Raw genomic sequence first — 20,989 nt, forward strand, 5'->3', positions numbered from 1 at the left:
AGCGTTCCGTGCGCCTTTGGCGTCTAGTCATGCCGGCCACATGACCACGGAGACGTCCTCGGACAAGCGCTGGCTCTTCGGCTTTGAAACGGAGATGAGCACCGGCCCCTAGAGTCGGAAACGACTAGCACGCATGTGCGGGGGAACCTTTACCTTTACCTTTACCTATATTATGAAATCACTGTTAGTATGTAATTGTGTATCTGTGGTACCAAAAATGCTTTGGAATTCTGTTTTCTGATATAGCCTGAATAGAAATTGCGAAGAAATTCTATTGGTTTAACAGTAGAAATGTTTTAGAACTAGGGGCTAGAATAAATGAAGTTATTTGTATTTATTTCCCTGGAATTGTACCTGGCTTATTTTTTCCCCTAGAGTTCTTTTTTTGTTCAAAAAAGTAGTTTGCTACTACTAATAAAAATATAACAGAAAAATACTATTCAATATAGAATATATTTATTTGAATAATATTTGAAAATGATAAACTGAGAGATGTGACCAATCAGGCATCATCAAAAATACTTGCTTCATGAGGTGGAATAACAAACAGCATTTCCTATCTTACAATACTATATTATTTTGCTGGATAATATGTGTATTATGTGTATGTGTATCCCTGGGAATAAAAATATAAGTAATCACTAAAAACTATTTGATTTCTTTCTGAGACAATTACAATTTTGGTTTTAGATGGCCATGCCATTCTGATTCATCAGAGTAATTATTCCACCTCAGCTTCCTTACCTTGTTTTTCAGTACTGTATTAATAGTGAAATTAGTGCAATATGGTAGATACAGAGGTCACTATAAATCCTCAGCTGAATAGAAAAAGAATCATGTTATTTTAATGAATAGTTTTTTACTGCATCAAAGTAAAGAGGTGAAGGCTCTTGGATTCTGTAAAAACTTAGATTATTCATAAAAGAAATTAGTTTTCTAAAGTCCCTTGAGGCCCTATAAAAAAATACTGTTTCTGTTCCTTAACCAACGTTAAGGAAAATGTGGCTTACTTTCTGGAAAGAGATGGCAAATAAATATCAGGTTTGTTGTAGTTGTTAAGGTAATAGGTTGGAGACCTGAAGATTGTGAGTTCTAGTGCCATCTTAGGCATGAAAGCTGGCTGCATGACTTTGGTCCAGTCACTTACTCTCACTCAGCCCAACCCACCTCTCAGGGCCACTGTTGTGGGGAAAAGATGAGGAAGGGTTATTAGCTACATTCACTGCCTTATTTATAAAATATAATACAAGACAGCATAAAAATTAAAATTAGAGGGTAAAGTGCTTAACATAATGTATACTTGATTAAATTTACACAAAATAGTTAACCAAAGTTTATTTTAAAATAAGGTATAGTTCAACTTAAGTACATGACTTAGTAATTATATATATTTACTCCTATAACATGAACATTGGCTTAACTACCATTTGTAAAAGCATGTTCTAATCATACTTTTTCAACAATTATGTAATTGATAGGTGCATAAAAATGGGAGACTATCTAGATCACTACACTGATCCCTTGCTACTAATGGTACTATTTGTAAAGTATTCTTTTCCTCATTCCAACATACCTTATTTTGCAGATTTTTGGATTAAATGAAATTTTGGAATAATTAGTCATGTTGCTTAATCCTAACAACAAAATATTTTTACTGAACATTTCCATAATCTAAGTGGGAAAATAATATGGTTTTAACACAGTAAGACAGATCCCAAAAGTGGCTTGAGAAAATGCTTGGATTAGATACAGTACTTGAGCCCATAGTTTGGCACTTGTGCAAGGCAAGAAAATAAAAGTACTTAAATTTGGGTTTTTTTCCCCTGTTCTGAAACTTGAACGGGCCAATACAAGACGAGACTATGATGCAGATAGTGCTTTCCTTTCAAAAAAAAAATGTCGGAAGTTTAAATTGTCGATACCAATGCAGCCCCAAGCCGGTATAATCATCCACAAAAGAGGTGCATTCCTGGGTTTAAAGACCTTCAACTGGGAGGACTTCAAAGCTGCAGGGATCTGCAATTCTGCCAGGTTGGTTTCGCTATACAAACCACCAGAATGGATTGTATAGAACGGTTATCCGAACGCATTGCTTCCCTTCCCCGTCCCCCGAAAGGCACTACCGAAGAATTTGTGTGGGGTTGATCGGATGGTCGCTAGGTTGCATTTTGCGGAGCCTGGACAGCGCCAAAGGTCACGCTACTCCTCTCGGCAAGCGACCTAAGGCAGACATGTCAAACACAAGGCCCGGGGGGCCGGATCCGGCCAGCAAAGTGGTTTCATGTGGCCCGCAAAGCCATCCTGGAAACAGTGAGGGAACGGCCCCCACTGCCTTGACCCTAGCCCAGAGACCCTCCTTCTGCCAGAGACCCTCAGATCTGTCCCACTCCTGCCCAGGCCCCCATAGGCACCCTTGATGCGAACGATGTAGAGCTGGCCATGCCCACCCAGTAGGCCATACACACTCTAGCCACGCCCACCCAGTAGGCCACGCCCACCCGGCCCCTTGAGGGCAACCGCAATGCTGATGCGGCCCTCAATGAAATTGAGTTTGACACCCCTGACCTAAGGGATAACGAGACAGTGACGCGGAATAAAGCCTCCGACCTCTAGGTGGAGCTGCGGCGGGCGTCGTCTTTTGAAACTCAGCCTTTGGAGAAGCCGCTTGGAAGGCTTCGGTGGCCGCGGAGCCTTCAGTTCCTCCTCGGTTCGGTTTCCTGGGAGTCGAGATGTGGGCTGCTAAATTCGCGAGCCCCCGTTCGCCTCTCCTGTCCTCGGTGCTCTTGCTCTCGAAGGGAGCCCCAGCTTCCAGCTCGCCCTTTCACTCCTCGGCGCACCGTCACAGGGCTAAAGTGGCCGTGGTGAGTTCGCAAAGGCAGCAGCAGCAGCAGCCTCATGGATGCCAGGACGAGGAGGAGGAGGAGGAAGCATTGCCGGGAGGGGTCCTTTTTAGAAAGCTCAGCAGCCGCATTTCTCGGACTCCTCCAAAAGAGGCTTCCGTCCGGCGGTCAAAGCAAGCATTTGCAGCGTTGGATCATTTTTCCAAGACTGGGAGTCTGCTAACTTTGCCACAGTTGGAGAGTCAGATGGGGGCGGTGTCTGTGTCTGTGTGTGTGTTGCCAAAGATCGGTAACAAGTGAAATTCCGCACAAGTATGTTACGTGGCTGTTATCTGGCCGACCTTGGCTTGACTCGGCCATTGGGGTGGGTCACAGGAATTAAGGAATCCTAGGATTAGTCTAGGAAGTCGCACTTCTCACAAGGCAATGGGGTCAACTCGTGTGTGTGTGGGTGTGTGCCTGTAATCATCCGAAACTGAGTTGACCCCAGTGATAACTCTATAAGTTACTTCTGAGTGTAATTTATGTGTAAGGTTATACTTAAAATCATTTGTCTTCAAACACCTATATGAACTGTCCGTTTGGTATGTTGGTGACTTGCTCATAATTACCTATTGAATTTAATGGCTGTAACCTGGGTCTCTGCAATTGTAAACCAGCATGTGCATTTTTATTTTAGATTATCTCTCAACTTTGTGCAACTTCTAGGGCTACAGAAAGTAGACAAAAGAAGGGAGTGGAGGGACAACACTGAATTTGTTTGGATTAAAATTTAATTAAGTCACAGTTTTTTGGTGTCTTCAGGACTGATATTTAATGGAGTTAATTTTAATCTTCAAAACATTGTGCTGTGTTAATGTATTATTCTTTTAAGCTATCTCTTATTTGTATTGCTACAGATTACTTGCACAGGGTGGCCAAGGTCTTACAGGCTTGGAAAGCAACTAATTGTTATCTCTTGATGCACTTTATATTTGTATATATATAGACATACACAGTAATACATAAAGGAGCATGTGCAGTATAACACTATACAAATCAGAAATAAGCCCATTATTCTTGATTGAACTTGTTACTAGATTGTAACTGCATCTCCGGTTCTTTATAGGAGAACAGGCCTAATAAGCATCCTGGGACCATCCAAGTGCATATTAGAATAGCCTACACTCCTAGAGCATTCATTGTGCTGTCGAGCGCCCACCATTATTGTAGAAAATTTGTGGCACAATTTCTGCCTTACTTTTTTGAGGCAGAAAGCATGCAGAAGTTGTAGGTAAGACTTATAGTAGGTTTACAATGTTTAATCCCCCTCTAATATTTCCCCAAGGAACAATCAAGTTCTGTTTCTGAATGCTGTTTCATTTAACTGTTCAGTTTCCATAATTTTAGGGGCACACCTACTTTATCATAACAGATCAGAATGTAGATGTCAGAAATATTTAAGATTGATTAATATAGTTGTCTTAAATTAATAAATTAAAGGAAATCAAATCTTTCCTGCTACTTCATTGCTTCTCTGTGGTATATAAACTGCTTCTGGATATTTAACAATTTCTTATCCCAGGAAAATTACCTTTCCTGAAATGGAGAAATTATTAAAATTATTAGAACTTTCCATACAAAACTGCAAAGTTACACCGGTATTTGAAGATCAGTGAATGCTACTTCATTTAATGGAAATGTCCTTAAGTTAACAGCCAGTTTTGAAATGTGCCCTCCTAAGCATGGGTTGTCCCTGTGGAAGGATAAGTCAGGATATGAGCTGGTATAATAAACACAGCCAGTACTTAAATGGGGGATTTTATTGTAGATGCTATGATTCTTATACTAATAAAATATTGTGATCCAGTATTATATATAAGTGGAAATATTATTTACAAACCAGTATGTGCTTCTATGCACATACGGAATTTAGAAAAGACAGTGTAGGAGATTAAGTCTTAACCTACTTCCTCTCTCTCGAGTCTTGCTTTCTGCTTGTAATTTATAACAGCTTCTTCTCTCCCTCCTTATCTCAGTTATTGATACAGAAATGTCATATGTGAGTTTTCTCTTTGCAGTCTTGCTGCCCAACAAAGCCTTTAACTCAACAACGTTTCACTGTCCTGCACATGAATCTCTACATAATTAATTAATTAATTAATTTTATTTGTATACCGCCCTTCTCCCGAAGGACTCAGGGGAGCGAACAGGGCATACATGTTAAAAAAAACAGAATACAAAAATTAAAAAAGATTAAACAAGTGCCCAGAACTCTTAGATAGATTAAAACGCATTTAAAAGTAATAAAAACCCAACCCCCTCCCATCAGGCCAGGCCAGCTTGTTCAAAAAGATACGTCTTTAGATCGCGCCGGAAGGAGCGAAGGTCGGGCGCCATCCGGAGCTCAACCGGAAGATGGTTCCATAAATCCGGCGCGCCCACAGAGAACGCCCTCCCCCTGGGGGCCACCAGTCGGCATTCTTTGACCGGTGGCACCCTGAGGAGACCGGTGGCACCCTGAGGAAACACAACACAGTCTGCTCTCTCAAGCTGTTCCAGGTTTCTCCTTCTGATCTTCCTTCTTGTCCCAGGATTGGAATCTCTGGACTTGGCAGGCTGTGTCATTCTTCCATGTTAACCAAGTGACGTTCTCTCCAGCAGCAGAAATATAAAAAGCCACTCTTTATTTGCCTTTTCTTTTTCTTTTAATAGTCTGTGTCTATAGTCTAAAATGCACATGCCACTTTACAGGTGCATTCTAGCATTTTCTCCTTTTCTGCCTATGAGCTCTTGATCTTGTGCTGACTTATTTGCCTTCTCTAAAAACAAACCCATAATTTTGCCACAGACCATTCCTTTAGCCAGATACTTGAAGGTGCCACAATCCCATATTTCACATGTATAATAAAATAATTTGTAAAACTGGGTGTATTATTTTATCTCCAGATATATTTGCTCCCTCTTTTAAGTTGGTTCACCACCTTTTGTGGACTTCAAGCTGTGTCACGCTATTATTTCTATCATATCTGAACTTAAAATATATTTAGCAAGATTAGGAGATATCCAAGAAAGGCTATTTTAATTTGTCTTTCTTTCTTATTATAGGTTCTTTCTGGTTGTGGTGTTTATGATGGCACTGAAATCCATGAAGCCTCTGCGTAGGTGTATTTTTAACATTGTAGGACAACCTCCATTGCCATAAGTAAAGCTGATTGATAGATAATCTAGTTATCTAGGCAGCATTTCGGCATTAAGTGAGTTCCCATTAGAATATTTTGGAATCTCATTTCTTCCTTCTATCGGTATTTAGTAGCCTCCAGATGAGAGGGATGGAACATAAATCTAATAAATAAAATAACATTTTATTTTAAATTAAACTTGCATTTAATGGATTATTTATTTAGGCTCATTTTGGCTTTATTATATTTTGATGATAATAAATATTGAAAAAGTCTGGATAATGGATATGGCAATACCTGAAGATAGTAGAGTAGAAGAGAAAGAACTGGGGAATAGCACGACTGGCAAGAGAGTAAAAGTAATACCAATATTAATTGGTACCAATATTAAGGCAGCTTGGTGTAGGAGAAGAGCAGACTGAGCTAGAAAAGGGGTCCCCAACCTGTGGGCCAAGGTCCACTACCAGGCCGTGGCCTCGTGGCCACCGGGCTGCAGAATAGGCTGGCCAGTGTGCGCACATGTGCGCACGCACTCATACCCACTTGCGCTAGCGTCACTGGCAAAAAGGGGGCAGTGGTAGCAGCTGTGCTAGCAAGTGTCACGCGGGTGTTAGCACCACCCCATTAGCATCCCGTGTGCTCACAGCTCCATTTGTGTGTGCCTGCGTACGTAAAATGCTTCTCCCTCCCTTTCCCTCCGGTTTGCCAACCAAGAAAGCTCGGAGACCTCTGAGCTAGAAGTTAGGGTTAAACAGTTGGAGCACCATTTGAACACCATCAGCATTGACAAAATCAGTCAATTGCAAAAGGCAGCTTTACTTGGAACAGCTTGCATCCTGCAATGATACCTTTAACACCATCAACATCTGCCTGTCCCAGGCTCTTGGGAAGGATCTGATAGGTGATAAAAATGCCAAATCCAGTCTAAACTCCTGGCTGACTGTGTGATGAACTATAGTAATAGTGACAAATCCAGTCTAAACATCTGGCTGAGTATGTGACAAACCATCATAATTTTATTGAATTTATTTATAGGATAATGGTTCATTTGAGCCGAGGAGGAGCCAGTGTTGACATGTATGCCCCAAATATTTCTCAGATGCATGTTGTTGATCACAGCAAAGGGCAGCCAGCTGACAGGGAATCAAGGTAAGAATTACTCATGTATATGATTGATTAATGATGTGCCATCAAGTTGTTGATGACTTTTAGTGACCACATAGTTATATTTTCTCCATGATGATCTATCCCTAACCTAGTTCTTCAGCTCCTCTAATGGTGCCCCCCCCATCACCAGTTTAACAATCTTATCAACCTTGCTGCTGGTTGTTCTCATCTTCCACCTTGCCCAGCACCGGAGACTTCTGCAAAGTCTTTTAGGATATGGCAACATCCGAGTACCACCAGTCGCCTAGCAAGGTATAAAAAAATTTGATGACCAAAAAAAAGAGGAAAAAAGTGTTGAAGTACAGGTAGTACTGTGCCCCCCAAGCAACAGCCGTGCAAGACACCTGCCTGCCTGCCTGGAGGCGCTCTTCCTCCTGTCCGAGGTTTTCATTGTTGTGAGCATTTCAGTTGAGGATTGGCAGCGGGAGTGGGGTGGGAGGGGTGTTTGGTTTTTATTCCACACCCCCCATCTGCTTGGTGGTTGCAGCAGGTTTTGGTCACTTCACATGACCCTGGGACACTGACTGTCATAAATATGAATCAATTGCCAAGCATCTGAATGTAAATCACAAGACCTTGGAGATGCTGCAACATTCCAGCTGATTGGCACTTCTGGGCTCAGAAGTGCCAGGATCAGCGCCGAGCTCCAGCTGGATCCTGGCGCTGATCCTGGTGCTTCCGCTGAGCGCTGACAGCCTTGCAGCTCCAGCCATCTCTCGCTCAGGCTTGTGCGGTGCTGCCACTGGTTCAGCTCATTCCCCTCCCCCGCTACCACTTTTCTAGGATGGTCGTGTACCACCTGCCAGGTGCCAGTGTACCACAGGGGGTACTCGTACCACTGGTTGAAAAGCCCTGTTCTAATGTGTCTGAAGTTAGGTTAATTTGAACTTGATCATTTGTGCCTTGTGTGAGAACACTGTGTTCTTTTTTAAAACTCTGTTGATAACCAGTATTCTAAAATTGGATGCCCCAAAAAACATTTATATTGATATTCTCTTAAGAAACGTCTTAACAGAATCAGCAAGGATCGCTCGTGGGAAAATTACCGACTTGGCTAGACTTACTGCAAGAGACTATGATGCGGTAGTATTTCCTGGCGGCTTTGGAGCTGCTAAAAATCTGTGAGTATTGAATTCTGTAAGTTGCCACAATATGGACTACTACTTTGCTAATCAGATGTGACTAAATGACATAGCAGGAAGTGTAAACTATGACTGCAACCCTGAACTGAAATTAGTAAAACATACTTCTAAATATCCTTTCTCAAATCATGAAAAACAGAATTAAAAGTTGCTCTCCTTTCTATATGTCTTGGTCTTGGAGTGAGAATATACTGTGGTTACTTCAGGAAAGATTGCAGTATTAAGTGCAGTAATTAATGCAATATAAGTTCTTGTAATTAGTGTGTCAAACAAGTTGAAAATCTGTATTTCAAATTTGTTGACGACCTTCAACCTCTTAAAATGTGCCATAGTTGACTTATTGTATTGCATGAGAGGAAAATGTTTATTTTTCAGGATGGCTTCCATATTGAGGCCATAGTTAGTTTCTCATATAAGAAAGAACTAATTGTCTATTTAATTTTTGTTTTGTGCTTATTTCTTATTTACTCAATTATCTATTAAGTATTTTAGAATTTTTTTTTTCCTTTGCATGGAAGTATTACAATCTTTACTGAAATCTTGAGTGGCGGTCTGGGTATGACATATGAAAAATGCTTTTTAGGACAAAGCTTGGGAAATATTAGTGTGGACTAGGACTGGGCATGCATTTAAAATTACTCAGAAGAGCAGTCTGAAATATATGGAAGCGTAACTGCGGCATGTCTTCTGAGGAGCCTCTTTTTGGGTTTCTGCGTAAGCCTGAAAAAAACACAACCAATGCAATTCATTAAAATAGCTCTATGACTGTTATTATACTTGCCTAGAAGCACCGCTTTTGAAGCATACATAACTCTGTTATTCAGTTTAAGCTAGCTGTAAGATAAGATCAGAATAATCTCCTACTCTTGATTTTATATACCTCCATTCATTCACATCGCCATTTATTTAGTTGCTCTCTCTTTTCTCCCCTCTCCGAGTTTCTCTTCCAACATCCCTTTGCCAACGTATATATCAATAAGACATTGACAGTCATTTCTTTCCTGGAACATTCAGGGAAACTCTTACAAATCCTGTCCCTTGCAAGGCAATTACAGAGAAATTTTTTTTCTGTTGGTTCTTATGAAAGCTTGTTTAAAGTCTCAGAGATAGCAGAACAAAGGAAAGAATCCCAAAGTTCCACTTTTTAAGATAAAAAGCAAGAAATAATTAATGTTCCCTTTCCTGAACTCTTGGAAACAGGAGAATGCTGGAACTATAGGACGGAAAGGAGAAATATAAATATATAATGTATTGATAAACCCTTGTCTCTCAACTTCTATTTCTTTTTTGAAGGAGAAGTAGAAAGACTGACTTTGCTATTCCTGACATTTTGCTGGAAAGAGCATTTCCACATTAAAGGAACAGTATTTGCATTTACGAATGACAAAAAATAAGGTTATTTCAAGCATTCACGTCTTGTAAGTTACTGAATGTGGATGTGTATCTTTGAACTGTAATGCATTGTATGGGTTTCTTTTGTTGTGGCAGATCTACCTTTTCTGTGGATGGGAAAGACTGTAAAGTTAACAAAGACGTTGAGCGTGTGCTGAAAGACTTCCACAAATCAGGGAAGCCCATTGGGTATGTCACCTATTTAAATACTCTTTTCCAAGGAGCCCTTCATAGCTCCCAGTTCGGTCAGAGACTTATTTCTGGTGATTCTCTCAGGTAAAATGAATTTACAAGCCTAGAACTTCAAAACCAGATTGGTTAGGTACTTGGCAAGTCACAGTTGAGAGCTGGTGGCTGCTGTGAGCTTGGGGGAGGGTGTAGTCATCTAATTAGGCTAGTTTAAGCTGTTCATTAAAATTCATTAACGTTGTTTACTGCCAATTTTCAAGGTTTCTGAATAGTAACTTTAGATTAGAAGGGCAACAGATACAGGGAGTGCAGAATTATTAGGCAAGTTGTATTTTTGAGGATTAATTTTATTATTGAACAACAACCATGTTCTCAATGAACCCAAAAAACTCATTAATATCAAAGCTGAATATTTTTGGAAGTAGTTTTTAGTTTGTTTTTAGTTATAGCTATTTTAGGGGGATATCTGTGTGTGCAGGTGACTATTACTGTGCATAATTATTAGGCAACTTAACAAAAAACAAATATATACCCATTTCAATTATTTATTTTTACCAGTGAAACCAATATAACATCTCAACATTCACAAATATACATTTCTGACATTCAAAAACATAACAAAAACAAATCAGTGACCAATATAGCCACCTTTCTTTGCAAGGACACTCAAAAGCCTGCCATCCATGGATTCTGTCAGTGTTATGATCTGTTCACCATCAACATTGCGTGCAGCAGCAACCACAGCCTCCCAGACACTGTTCAGAGAGGTGTACTGTTTTCCCTCCTTGTAAATCTCACATTTGATGATGGACCACAGGTTCTCAATGGGGTTCAGATCAGGTGAACAAGGAGGCCATGTCATTAGATTTCCTTCTTTTATACCCTTTCTTGCCAGCCACGCTGTGGAGTACTTGGACGCGTGTGATGGAGCATTGTCCTGCATGAAAATCATGTTTTTCTTGAAGGATGCAGACTTCTTCCTGTACCACTGCTTGAAGAAGGTGTCTTCCAGAAACTGGCAGTAGGACTGGGAGTTGAGCTTGACTCCATCCTCAACCCGAAAAGGCCCCACAAGCTCATCTTTGATGATACCAGCCCAAACCAGTACTCCACCTCCACCTTGCTGGCGTCTGAGTCGGACTGGAGCTCTCTGCCCTTTACCAATCCAGCCACGGGCCCCTCCATCTGGCCCATCAAGACTCACTCTCATTTCATCAGTCCATAAAACCTTAGAAAAATCAGTCTTGAGATATTTCTTGGCCCAGTCTTGACGTTTCAGCTTGTGTGTCTTGTTCAGTGGTGGTCGTCTTTCAGCCTTTCTTACCTTGGCCATGTCTCTGAGTATTGCACACCTTGTGCTTTTGGGCACTCCAGTGATGTTGCAGCTCTGAAATATGGCCAAACTGGTGGCAAGTGGCATCTTGGCAGCTGCACGCTTGACTTTTCTCAGTTCATGGGCAGTTATTTTGCGCCTTGGTTTCTCCACACGCTTCTTGCAACCCTGTTGACTATTTTGAATGAAACGCTTGATTGTTCGATGATCACGCGTCAGAAGCTTTGCAATTTTAAGAGTGCTGCATCCCTCTGCAAGATATCTCACTATTTTTGACTTTTCTGAGCCTGTCAAGTCCTTCTTTTGACCCATTTTGCCAAAGGAAAGGAAGTTGCCTAATAATTATGCACACCTGATACAGGGTGTTGATGTCATTAGACCACACCCCTTCTCATTACAGAGATGCACATCACCTAATATGCTTAATTGGTAGTAGGCTTTCGAGCCTATACAGCTTGGAGTAAGACAACATGCATAAAGAGGATGATGTGGTCAAAATACTCATTTGCCTAATAATTCTGCACTCCCTGTATGTCAGAACCAAAGGTATTCAGAAAAAGCACCTGTCTATTGCTTTTTAAAGTAGTTGTGTCTTTTCCTGAGGTTGCATGGCTGCCCTCTCCAGTGCAAACGTAATCCTCATTAGGTATAATACAGCAAACGCTTCTATGAAGAACTTATGAGGCTTTCTTTTAGCCTGAGACGCAGTTCTTTTTCTTTTTGAAACCTTTTTATTTATGTTATAAAAAAGGGGATGAGGAAGTAAACTAAAAGCAAAATATATATGCAGTCTCCTCTCTCTGTTGTTGATTGTCTATATTTTTAAAAACCACAAAAACTAATGGTTTATATAAATATAGTAAAGGTAAAGGTTCCCCTGCACATGCGTGCTCGTCGTTTCCGACTCTAGGGGCCGGTGCTCATCTCTGTTTCAAAGCCAAATAGCCAGCGCTTGTCCGAGGACGTCTCTGTGGTCATGTGGCCGGCATGACTAGATGCCAAAGGCGCACAGAACACTGTTACCTTCCCACTGTAGTGGTCCCTATTTTTCTACTTGCATTTTTACGTGCTTTCGAACTGCTAGGTTGGCAGAAGCTGGGACAAGTAACAGGCACTCACACTGCTACGTGGCACTTGGGATTCAACCCGCCAAACTGCCGACCTTCTGATCGACAAGCTCAGCATCCTAACCAACTGAGCCACCGCGTCCCTTTTATATAAATATAAATGAAGTATTTAAATGCCATCTTGAACCAGTAGAACAAATTTTCCTAAAAAATGTTACAGAATATGGTCAGATAAAAAAAATAAAATTTATAGTACAGCAGTCTACCCAAAGACCTAATGGTTGAGATATTAAAAAAATAGTCAAACAAAAATGTGGATGGTTGAAAAAAAAATATCGGGTTGAACCCCAAAATCGCCATGTGTCTACCAAATTTAATTCCACTAGGTAGGCTTGGACGACATTCCAGTTGTATGATTGAAATGTATTTAAAATGCTACAGTCCAAACAAAATATTCAAAATTTGATTAAAATCAACTATAATTATAAGATCTGACCATCTAATTTGAGCAAAGTATCTCTGTGTGTACGTTCTCTCTCTCTCTCTCTCTCTTTTATATATATATATAGAGAGAGAGAAAGAGAGACAGACAGACAGAGAGAGGCAGACAGAGAGAGACAGAGAAAAAATATTGTGTAGATGGTAATTTTAAAAATTACACTATATGTACTCATGGATAAACCTATCTGCAGATAAGCCAAACCAAATTTTTGGGTTGTGTTTTAGAACCTAAAATTCTTGGTTTATCTGCAAGTGTATACGGTATGCAAAAAAGGTCTAATCACTAAAATATTCTATAATACCAGATATTTCTTTGTTCCATTATTAATCTAGACTGTACATAATCTTTTTATGCTGAACTCTGTATGTAAATTATGCACTGGTTGTCTTTTAGGTTGTGCTGTATTTCCCCTGTCTTGGCTGCAAAGGTTCTACCTGGCATTGAAGTCACCGTAGGCCAAGAACAAGAACAAGGTGGGAAGTGGCCTCATGCTAGCACCGTTGGGGCCATTAAAGCCATGGGAGGAAAACACTGCGTTAAAGATGTAACAATATCCTTTTCATGTTCAGTTTGACCTACGTCGAGGCAGAATTATAGAGTCAGGATCATAGGCTGGAAGGGACCTCGGAAGTCTGTTAGTCCAACCCCCTGCCCAAGACAAATAATCTTTTATTGAAAACCTCTAGCAATAGAGTACTCACAACTCTGGGAGGCAAGCTGTTCCGTTGATTAATTGTTCTCACTGTCAAGAAATTTCTTTTTAGTTCCAGGTTGGATTTCCCTCTGATGAGTTTCCACCCATTGCTTCTTACACTGCTCTCAGGTGCTGTGGAAATTAAATCAACCCTCTCTTTCCCTGTGACAGCCCTTCGAGTATTGGAAACATTTTTGTCATTTTACCCCTAAGCCTTCTCTGTTAGGCTAAACAGAGGTCCCTTAGCTTTCCATCGTACAATTTAGTCTCCAGACTCCTTATCATCTTTGCTGCTCTTCTCTGTACTGTTTTTAGGGCCTTAGCATTTTTTGGTATCATAAATACTGGATGCAGTATTCCAAGTGCGGCCTCACTAGTGCAGTGTAGAACAGTATTATCACTTCCGATGATCTTGATGCTATCCCTCTGTTGAGGCAGCCTAGGACTGCATTGGCTTTTTTGGCAGCTGCAGCACACTGCTGACTCATACATTTAAGTGGTCACCAGAATACCTAGATCCCTCTCACTAGCACTGCTGTGGAGCTATGCACTGCCTATTATGTGTGCATTGGATTCTTCGTGCCTAAGTGTAGGAACTTATTTTGGTCACCACTGAACTACATCATAGGGCCCAGTGCGCAACTCTGTCGAGATCCTTCTGAATCTTGTGTTTACCTTCTGAAGTGTTAGCAATTCCCCCCAGCTTAATGTTATCTGCAGATTTGATAAGCACCCTTCAGTCCTCTCATCTTGATCATTTATGTTGAAAAGCACCAAGACAGAACCTTGAGGTACCACACTGTGTGCTTCCCTCCATGTAGATGTAATTCATTTGACGATCCCATCTGATTATCTGTTCCAGGATTTTCCTGGATACTGATGTCAAGCTGATTGGTCTGTCGTTTCCTGGATCTACTTTTTTCTCCTTTTTGAGGATTGGAACCATATCAGCTCTTTTTCGGCCCTCTGGCTGTTCCCGTGTTCCAGGAGCTCTAAAAGATTTCATTCAGTGGTTCTGAGTTCACATCTGCCAGCTTCTTCAGTACCCTGCAATGTAAACCATTTAATCCCAGAGATTTGAACTCTTCCAAAGTGGATATTCCTTGCCTATTATGACTTGCATTCCTGTTTGTCTCCCATGGTGCTGCTTTTGAAAGATTGGACTATTTTTTTTTCTTTTTGTGTGAACAGATGCAAAGAAGGAATTAAGCAATTCTTTCTCCCTGCTGCGCATCACCTTCTTGCAATCGTCTCCCATTAGTGGATTGATCATTTCCTTGACTTTCTTCCTGTTGCTTACATATTGAAAGAAACTTTGTTTATTGTTATTTTGGCATTGATGCAAATCTTAGTTCATTCTGAGCCTTAGCTTTACTGACACTATCCTTGCAGATTTGGAGCTATTTGCTGGTATTCTGTTCTAGTTATATGTCACTCCATTTTTTATACTTGTCCTTTTTGACCCTCAGTTTGTCAGAGAGCTTTTTGTGCAACCATGCTGGTTTCATCTGGAGTCTTTTGTTTTTCTTTCTTTATTATATTGTTTTTTGTTTGGGCTTTTATTATCTTGTTTTTCTGAACTGTTTTTCCCTCTACGATTTCTGTTCATGGAATCCTCTACGATTTCTGTTCATGGAATCCTTCATATTCTGTCTATTAGCTTTGTTGAAGTCAACTCTCAAGGTCTAAAACACTAACTTTGTTTAGTTACCTGTGCCTACATTATGGTGAATTCTAGTATGACATAAGTCACTCAACTTTCATTCCCTCAATCTTTTCATCCCTATTAGTAAGAATTAAATCCAGTATAGTTGACCCTCTAGTTCCCTCTTCCACCTTTTGGATGACAAAGTTGTCAGCTAGGCACATCTGGAAGCTGTTTGAGCTCCCACTCGCTGCAGAGTTTGCTTCCAGTTGATGTTGGAGTAGTTAAAGTCACTCAGTTCTACAGTGGTGTATTTCCTGTTCACCTCAGCTAACTAGTTAGCATTTAATTGAGGAATCTCTTAATTCTGCTACAATTCCAATTTTGCATGCATGTTTATGCAACTCACTGAAATGCATGTCATCAATTCACTTACATACATGTCATCAATTCACTGAAATGTTTTCTAACTGTAATTACAGAAATGAAGAACTTTATTGGATTGTCCAGTAAATTCCTAATAATGGTATGAGTTACATTGCTAAAACTTTTCCTGGCTTTCTAAATTACCAGAACCAGGAAGTTCTGCCATTATCAGTATTTAGCTAGCAATATGGTGGAAGGGCATTTCTTCCCTTAAAAAGGTAAAGGTTCCCCCGCATATGTGTGCTAGTCGTTTCCAACTCTAGGGGCCGGTGCTCATCTCCGTTTCAAAGCCAAAGAGCCAGCGCTTGTCCGAGGTCATGTGGCCGGCATGACTAGACGCTAAAGGCGCACGTAACGCTGTTACCTTCCCACTGTAGTGGTCCCTATTTTTCTACTTGCATTTTTACATGCTTTCGAACTGCTAGGTTGGCAGAAGCTGGGACGAGTAACAGGCACTCACTGTTACGCAGCACTCTGGATTCGACCCGCCAAACTGCCGACCATCTGATCGACAAGCTCAGCGTCCTAACCCACTGAGCCACCGCGTCCCTTTTTTTTTTCTTCCCTTACTGGCTGCCTTTTTAAGGGAGAAAGCTTAGATCGTATCAAGGAGTGATCTACCTTTTCCCATCGTTCAGCACACAATGCTAGACATTAAATTTTTTGCATCCAGTGTGTCTCTTTTGCTTAGGCCATATTATATATCGTTTTCTCCTTTTCTATTCTCCTAATATTGAAGCTTCACTATTTGCAAAACAAGGATCCTGGACATTTTTACATAGGCAAGGCAGAGAAACAATGCTGGATTTTCCCTTTTGAGATTAGAGCTCCCTCTCTAAACTTGAAGGAAAAAATGCTATTAATCTCCCTGACCTGTCCCCAAAGTGCAAGGAGAATAAGAGTGCACCCAAATTAGAGGTGTAATATATAATTGAAAAAAAACAGCATGGGAAATTATTTAAATTTTTGCAAGGATTAACATTAGGAATGAAGAATTTGTTTTTAAATCGACATAGCTTCTATTTATTATCTTTTTAAGAGATAGTAAAACAGATTGTAAATTTCCTCTTTTTCTTCCCCTTCCCACTTGCTCCTGTCATAGCGTTGTCCTTGTATGAAAAATGCAGATAATCTAAATTGGAAAGACAGGGTAATTAACTTTATTTGGACACAGTGGTTTAGCTCTAATTTTTTGCAGTCTCCCTTCTTGTTCAATATTATTGTCACAAGGAGACTGAAGACTTTTGGTTTCATTCTAGAATAACATTCAATTGTGGTTATATCATACATTCCCCATTTCCCTTTTTTTTTTCTTCAGCCTAGCCACGAGGAGCATGAAAGTAGAAGTGTGCAACTTGAATTTGGCCTATTTCAGTAAAATATAGTAAAGGTTATTGACCACTGTCTGAGTTCAGGCATGACATTAACCTGCAGTTATCTGAAAATGAAATCCAGTTTTCTTATCAAACAGAAGCTACAACCACTCAAATGTTTTGATTTTGGAAGGGTTCTCTAGTTTTTGATCTTTCCTCCTTGGTTATTTTGAAAGTGTGGCAAAATGAACTTCCAAATAATAATATAGTCTGCTCAGTCCTAATTAGCCCTGAATTTGGGTGGGAAAATTCTAAAATATTCTTTTTAAAAGTAGTATTTAGTGTAGTTAGATTTCAATCAACACATCCTTCACTGAATACCCATTTTAGATGTAAAATGATCCAGAAAGTGTTGAGAATATTTTATTTTCTTATTACTGTTCTTGCAGAGGTTAATGGCATTAATTTAACCCTAGATATTGTCAGATGTTGTGCTGGAGCCTAACTCTAATTTTTCTTTAATTGGATACTGGAACAACAAAGGGTTGAGACCGTATTGTGCTTTAAATAGTTGTAAAATGCATGGCTGGTTTTTTAAGTAAATGTTTAAAACTTAGATGTTTAGCTGTGATTACATTGAACTAAACAAATCCACCCCTCCAATATCGGTACTATATATAGGCTGCAAAAACCATGTTACTACTAGACAGCAACTTTGCTGCCGTCTACTAAATGTCTAGGTTTTTGCAACCCAATCCAGACTCCATCTCTGGTATTTCCATTCAAATGTTAACTACCTTCAGCCCTGCCCAGTTTCTGAACCAAGATAAATTTGGCCAAATGTTATCTATAGGAAGATATTTTTTGTCAATAGGGGAAAGTTAAATACAATGTTATTCAATCATGTTAATTTCCTTAACTGGCCTTCACGAAGCGCATGTGGACAATACCAACAAGATAGTTACTACACCAGCATTTATGTGTGAAACGGAATTTCATCACATTTTTGATGGTATTGGAGCCATGATAAAAAATTTGTTAAGGCTGACGGGCAAATGAAATGGATTGTTTAATAACAATAGCAATAGCGCCTAGGCATATTGCAGCTTTGATGACAAAGTTGGCACAGACTGTACTTTTAGACGTATTTTAGAGGATTGACTTAAATTTCTGAGCTAAAGCATCCTATACTTATTGAATCAGGATACCTTTAAATCAAACTCTTCTCCATATAGTGCAATGTCACTGACAATTGTTTTATATTCTGAACATCACCCATCGTTAAACAAATTGTAATTAATGACTCCTTAAGTATTTAAAGTATTACCAGCTGTTACCAGAATGTTTCCAATAATTGTATCATGAATTTGCAAATATGATTCAGCATGTTAAAGTTGAAAGACAAAAGATTCAAATTGGATTTGAATCACTAGTATGATATAAACTCTAGAGAACCTAATCTGAGAATTGAGAATAGCAGAATAAACTTCCACTCATTTTTCTAATTTAAATTAATTATTAGACCTGTGAATATCTGGTTGCTTGACATTCCATAAACACTGGTATATTACAAATTCCCAAAGAATTAGATACCACATAGGTGGTCACTTGAAGAAATGAGGCTTTCGTTCAAAAGACAATTTTAATTATAGAAAATGTTTTACAAATAAATTGTAATTCCTCTTGCCTAATCCATATGAATATTAAGTATTCTGATTTACTAAGAGAATTGAGGCAAGCTACTGTGCAACAGTTCAGATCAATTAAGAGAAATTAACTTTTCTCAATTAGATATACCACATGTTAAATAAAATGAAGTTAAAATCAATTGTTTCCATTTGTATTAATTTGTAGAATATTTCTTTGGTCTATTTTTGTCTGCCTAATCCAAGAGAATTCATGTGATACTTTTAGATAAATCCATTTTGTGTATGTGTGTATGCATGCATGCATGCATGTATGTTTGTGCAGGCTTTCAAATCAGTGTTGACTCCTGATGGCTAGGTAAGTCCAGGCAAATTTTTTGGCAACATTTCCAGAAGTGGTTTGCCATTGCCATTTTTCTAGCACTGAGAGAGAGAGGGTCTGGCCAAAAGTCACCCAGTTGTCTTTGTGGCTAGGTAGGATTAAATCTCAGCAAAAAAGGAAGATTTTTGACATCTGATTATAAGGCTGATCCACTTGACCTATTTTGTCCCATTGTGATGGCTAAAACACATCATCATCCTTTATCTTTTCCTAGCCCACTACAAAAGCAGCATCTCCCCCTTTTTCCTATTACATCTCAAAATTAGGGTTTTATAACTTGCTACACTTCATTTCATAGTGGGCAACACCTCCATCCAGTTGGTTACTATGCACTGTGGAGGAATGCCTGTCTGGTCACTGGTCTCCATGGCCAATTTTTAAACAAGTTTCAATTGAATATGAAAGGTTTGGTGGAAGAGTAGATATAACAATTCTGTACTTCCAAAGCTGTATGAAATTTGCCCACCTTTTAATAAATGCATTCCTTTATTTTCCTACAAGATGGTACATCCCTTCTCAAAAAGATTGATTTTCTATTGTGGTTTATATTTTGCCACAATAATGGTTTCTCTTTCTTCCCTGAATTCCCCTTTCTTCCCCCTTAGTTTCTTTCTCATGATCACATTGTGATTATTTCACTGTGGGAAGGAAAGCGTACCACTTCTGTAATTGTGCGAGTTTCCCTGATAGACATGGATGGCTTTTGCAAATTATTTTCAAGGGTAAGATGTTTGCGGCAATTCCATAAAGAGAGTCACACAGAAACCAAGAATATTTTTGCCTAATTAAAACTCAGAGTTTCAAACGATACAGAGTGATTTGGAATCTTGCCTTGTTAAATATCAAAAAGCCTGATAATTTAATTTGCACAGCAAACAAATTGATTACATTTGGATAATTTAATATTTAAGTCACTGTTGATTATTCTAAGTAATAGGATTTGGGCATGTTGATTTGTGTACCTGGTATCTCTTTCACAAATACAATCTTATAAGAACACCTATAGTAACCACAGGTATGTTCTTTTATCTCAATACAATCTCAATAGCTTATTTTGAAGTCCTTACAGGCTTAACACTTGAGCCAATTTTCTTCTCAGAATTCCTAGTGCAAAATGCTAGGTAACATTTTGGTAAAATCCTTGAAGTCAAGTTCAGTGCCTGATGGGGCACGCTCAGTAGCAACTGGAAGTGGTTTGCCACTGCTTTACTTTCAAGACTTTCCTCGATTTAATCAGACCTAGCTTACAGCTCTGTAATTGCCTGATCTCACACTAATGATATAATATTGTCCTAAAGCCAGAGTTGGAGGAATGTTTTCAGTTTTCACTCTAGTGAAGAAGTTCTTTAATTCCCAAAATAATTTCTGGCCATTGTTCATGACAGCTTGCTCAGCTGTATGGAATACCTGTTTCAGGACAGTCTTGTGTTTGAGAAAGCAACAAGGCATCATCTTTGTACAAAATTAACAGAATTGTATCTATTTCCCATGTCTATGGAAATTCTCAGTCACCCAGGTCATGGCTGTCCCAAAGGTACTTTTTCAAAAGACAACTAACTGGACTTTTCCTTCAAGAGGGGGGAGCGCTACAGCAGGCACCATAGTCACAGCAATAGCGCCACCAGGTCCACCGCGTCCGTAGAGCCAGGCTCGCTGAGTGGCGGAGGGGGGGAGGAGCCACGATAACAAAAGCCCCTTTCCACAACCCCCCCCTCCACAACCCAAGAATCCATAACAAAACACACAGGCAGCATTTGGCTCCGGTTCCAATCCAATTGACTCAGCTCAGGAAAAGAACAGTTGAGTTGGTCGGCCCTGCCCAGCCGCCAGCGTCCTCTCACCAGTATGTTTGAATGTCCGGCTTCTCCTCCTCCGTCCTCTGCCATTTCCAGGCATATCCCGACAGGGGAGGGCACTAACACTCCACTGATAGTTCAGCTGACTGAATGGGGACCAGACGATGGTAAAAAAGGTCCCATGGCCACCCAACAAAGCCGAAATCCGTTTCCTCCCTAGGCGCTCAGAAACAGCAGACAGTCATCATGGTCATGCGCAGCAGAAGAAAAGAAGGTTAAAGTGTGGTCAATAAT

The 20,989-nt window shown here is 39.9% G+C and overlaps 1 protein-coding gene across 1 annotated transcript; it reads left to right on the top strand.

Annotated features, from left to right (window-relative positions):
• The first annotated feature begins 2,644 nt into the window (after positions 1–2,644).
• GATD3 (glutamine amidotransferase class 1 domain containing 3) lies at positions 2,645–20,886 on the top strand. The gene is made up of 7 exons (XM_081326451.1): positions 2,645–2,861; positions 5,928–5,980; positions 7,037–7,150; positions 8,170–8,289; positions 9,799–9,891; positions 13,187–13,356; positions 17,806–20,886. The coding sequence occupies exons 1-7, from the start codon at positions 2,730–2,732 to the stop codon at positions 17,928–17,930; spliced, it is 807 nt and encodes a 268-aa protein (XP_081182577.1). The 5' UTR covers positions 2,645–2,729; the 3' UTR covers positions 17,931–20,886.
• The last annotated feature ends 103 nt before the right edge of the window (positions 20,887–20,989 follow it).

Source organism: Vipera berus, assembly GCF_964194415.1.
Source record: "Vipera berus genome assembly, chromosome: 4".
In the NCBI taxonomy this organism is placed as follows: domain Eukaryota; kingdom Metazoa; phylum Chordata; class Lepidosauria; order Squamata; family Viperidae; genus Vipera; species Vipera berus.

Coding starts and splice junctions, on each gene's coding strand:
- GATD3 (XM_081326451.1), top strand. CDS start 2,730: ATGTGGGCTGCTAAATTCGCGAGCCCCCGTTCGCCTCTCCTGTCCTCG. Junction 7,151..8,169: donor CCAGCTGACAGGGAATCAAG/GTAAGAATTACT, acceptor TATTCTCTTAAG/AAACGTCTTAACAGAATCAG. Junction 9,892..13,186: donor AAATCAGGGAAGCCCATTGG/GTATGTCACCTA, acceptor GTTGTCTTTTAG/GTTGTGCTGTATTTCCCCTG.